General features: G+C 40.9%; 1 protein-coding gene across 1 annotated transcript; it reads right to left on the bottom strand.

Annotated features, from left to right (window-relative positions):
• Nucleotides 1-1,640: 1,640 nt before the first annotated feature.
• On the bottom strand, nt 1,641-2,242 carry LOC126387248 (class I histocompatibility antigen, F10 alpha chain-like; the record flags this gene model as incomplete). Its single annotated transcript, XM_050039788.1, has 2 exons — nt 1,641-2,068; nt 2,112-2,242. Coding segments are annotated over 2 exons (300 nt in total), but the record flags the coding sequence as incomplete, so codon positions are not given.
• Between the last annotated feature and the right edge of the window lie 4 nt (nt 2,243-2,246).

Genomic DNA, 2,246 nt, shown 5'->3' with positions numbered 1-2,246 from the left:
ATTTTTTGCTAAATGCATTTACAATAAACATTTTCTGTTGCTAACAGGCCCTGGATGCTGTTGCCTAAATTATTTTATGTAGTGTCTAAGGAATGCTCTGTGGTGAATATATTTTTACTCGCTGTGTGTGTGATCTGAACACATTGTTTGGTTTTGAACACAGGATAACTGGTTTTGAGGTGCTAGTTTGACTGTGACCGAAAAGTCTGGGGTTTTGTGAATGTAGTTGAATTTTTGGATTTGTGTTTAAGGTTTTGAGAAAATGGGTGGAGGTTTCAAGAAATGTGTTTTAGCAATTGGGAAAAACTGTAAGACAGATGAGGCAGGGCTGGGCGATATCTCGAGATTTTAATATATATCAATATATTTCTAAACGCGATATAATACAGGAGAATATCACTTCTATTGATATAGTTCATTTTACATTAAAATGAAAATACATGGGCCGCAAGTTCGCACCTATTTCTCCTCTCCTTCTCCCTGTGTTCCTGTCTCACACACACAACCTCTCTGCTCCGCCTGCATCACTCTGTGACCACAACCCCTCCCCCTCCGCCTCCATTCTCACCTGCGCTTAGCCACAACATGGAGACGGAGTGTGCCACAGAAGAAGAGTTGGTCAGTAAACGAAAAAACAATGGCTCAATAATTTGAAGATGGTTTGGTTTTAAAGTGTCAGATGACCAGCAGCGAAATGTTTTCTGTAAAGAATGCTGAAAACCGGTCTGGCGCGTATCTCCGATGAAGCAGAGCGCCGTGGAGCTTCTGGGACGCTCCAGACACGCTGCATGGCACTCGCTGTGGAAATGCAGCTATTCACTAGAATGGGAGCTGCGCAGCACTGATGGAGTATGTAGAAATTGGGGGTAAAGGTTTGAGCACGACAAATCTCTTCCACCACTTACAACAGCGGCATAAAGTGCGAGGAGTGTGTCATATACGTGCTGCGACTCGGACCACAAAGCTGTTTACTGTTAAAACTGTAACACAGTGTATTTTGAATTTAATTACAGTGTGTGTTTTTGTCATGCAGGGAGGAGATTTGTTTTATTTTCTTCAAGGAGCATTTTTTCAGTTTTTTTGTTCAATTTCTTTTAAACATTTTGATATTGTGCAGAGTGACCTCTGTTAATAAAGGTGCCTGTATGACATTTGGCACGTGGCTTAAACTTATAACTGACCTTTTTATAAAGGGTTTGCGTCTGAAAAAATTGAACTAACAGAGACGCTATGCCATAATGCTTTGTGGGAAACCCCAATTACGTCACAGAAAATATATCGATAAATTTAATTGAGTATCGCCATTCAGCAAAAAAAATACAGAGATATGACTTTTAGTCCATATTGCCCAGCCCTATGATGAAGAGAGGTGAGAAGGGGAGATAGATTTGAAAGGGAGGAGGACAGTGATTGTTACAAAGTCATTTGGCCAGGCCTTGCTCGTAAAAGAGATCATCTGATCTCAAGCAAATCTGCCTGGTAGATTAAAGGTTAAATAGAATTAAATTAAAGATAGAAAGATAAATGAAGACAAAAAGAAACATGGCAGAGAGAAAGAAAGAGTGGTGATCAGTCTGTGGGAGAGAGTGACAGGAAACAGAGTTCAGAGTCTGCCTGGTAGATTAAAGGTTAAATAGAATTAAATTAAAGATAGAAAGAGAAATGAAGACAAAAAGAAACATGGCAGAGAGAAAGAGAGAGTGGTGATCAGTCTGTGGGAGACAGTGACAGGAAACAGAGTTCAGAGAGAGGGAGGCAGAGAGATGAAGAGAGGTGAGAACATTAGAGAAAAAGAAAATGTGTGTCTGTATATGTTGGCTCATATTCACTGTGATGTTCCTGTTGGTTAGAAACAGAGGAGACACATGAAGATTGTTATGTTCATGAAACTACATCAGGTCATGTGACTCTACCTTTTCTCAGCAGAGAGCTCCTCCCATAGTCCACATACTTCTTCAGCCAGTCAGGACAATACTGAGTGAAGTAGTGTTTCTCCTGTGCTATATAAGCTTTGTTATTGTCCCACTTGCGTTTGGTGATGACAGCCTGTGGTTTAGGAGCGATCCATGTCTCTGTCTCCAGGTCAAATGATTGGTTTAGGAGCGATCCATGTCTCTGTCTCCAGGTCAAATGATATGAAGTCTTCTCCATCATAACCATACTGATTGAAACCATTGATGTTTCCAGTCTCATCGTCCCACTCACAACCATACATCCACTGGAAAATGTGGACACCTGAGAGACAG

Source organism: Epinephelus moara, unplaced genomic scaffold (assembly GCF_006386435.1).
Source record: "Epinephelus moara isolate mb unplaced genomic scaffold, YSFRI_EMoa_1.0 scaffold3092, whole genome shotgun sequence".
NCBI lineage: Eukaryota > Metazoa > Chordata > Actinopteri > Perciformes > Serranidae > Epinephelus > Epinephelus moara.
This window is presented reverse-complemented; position numbering and strand designations above follow the sequence as displayed.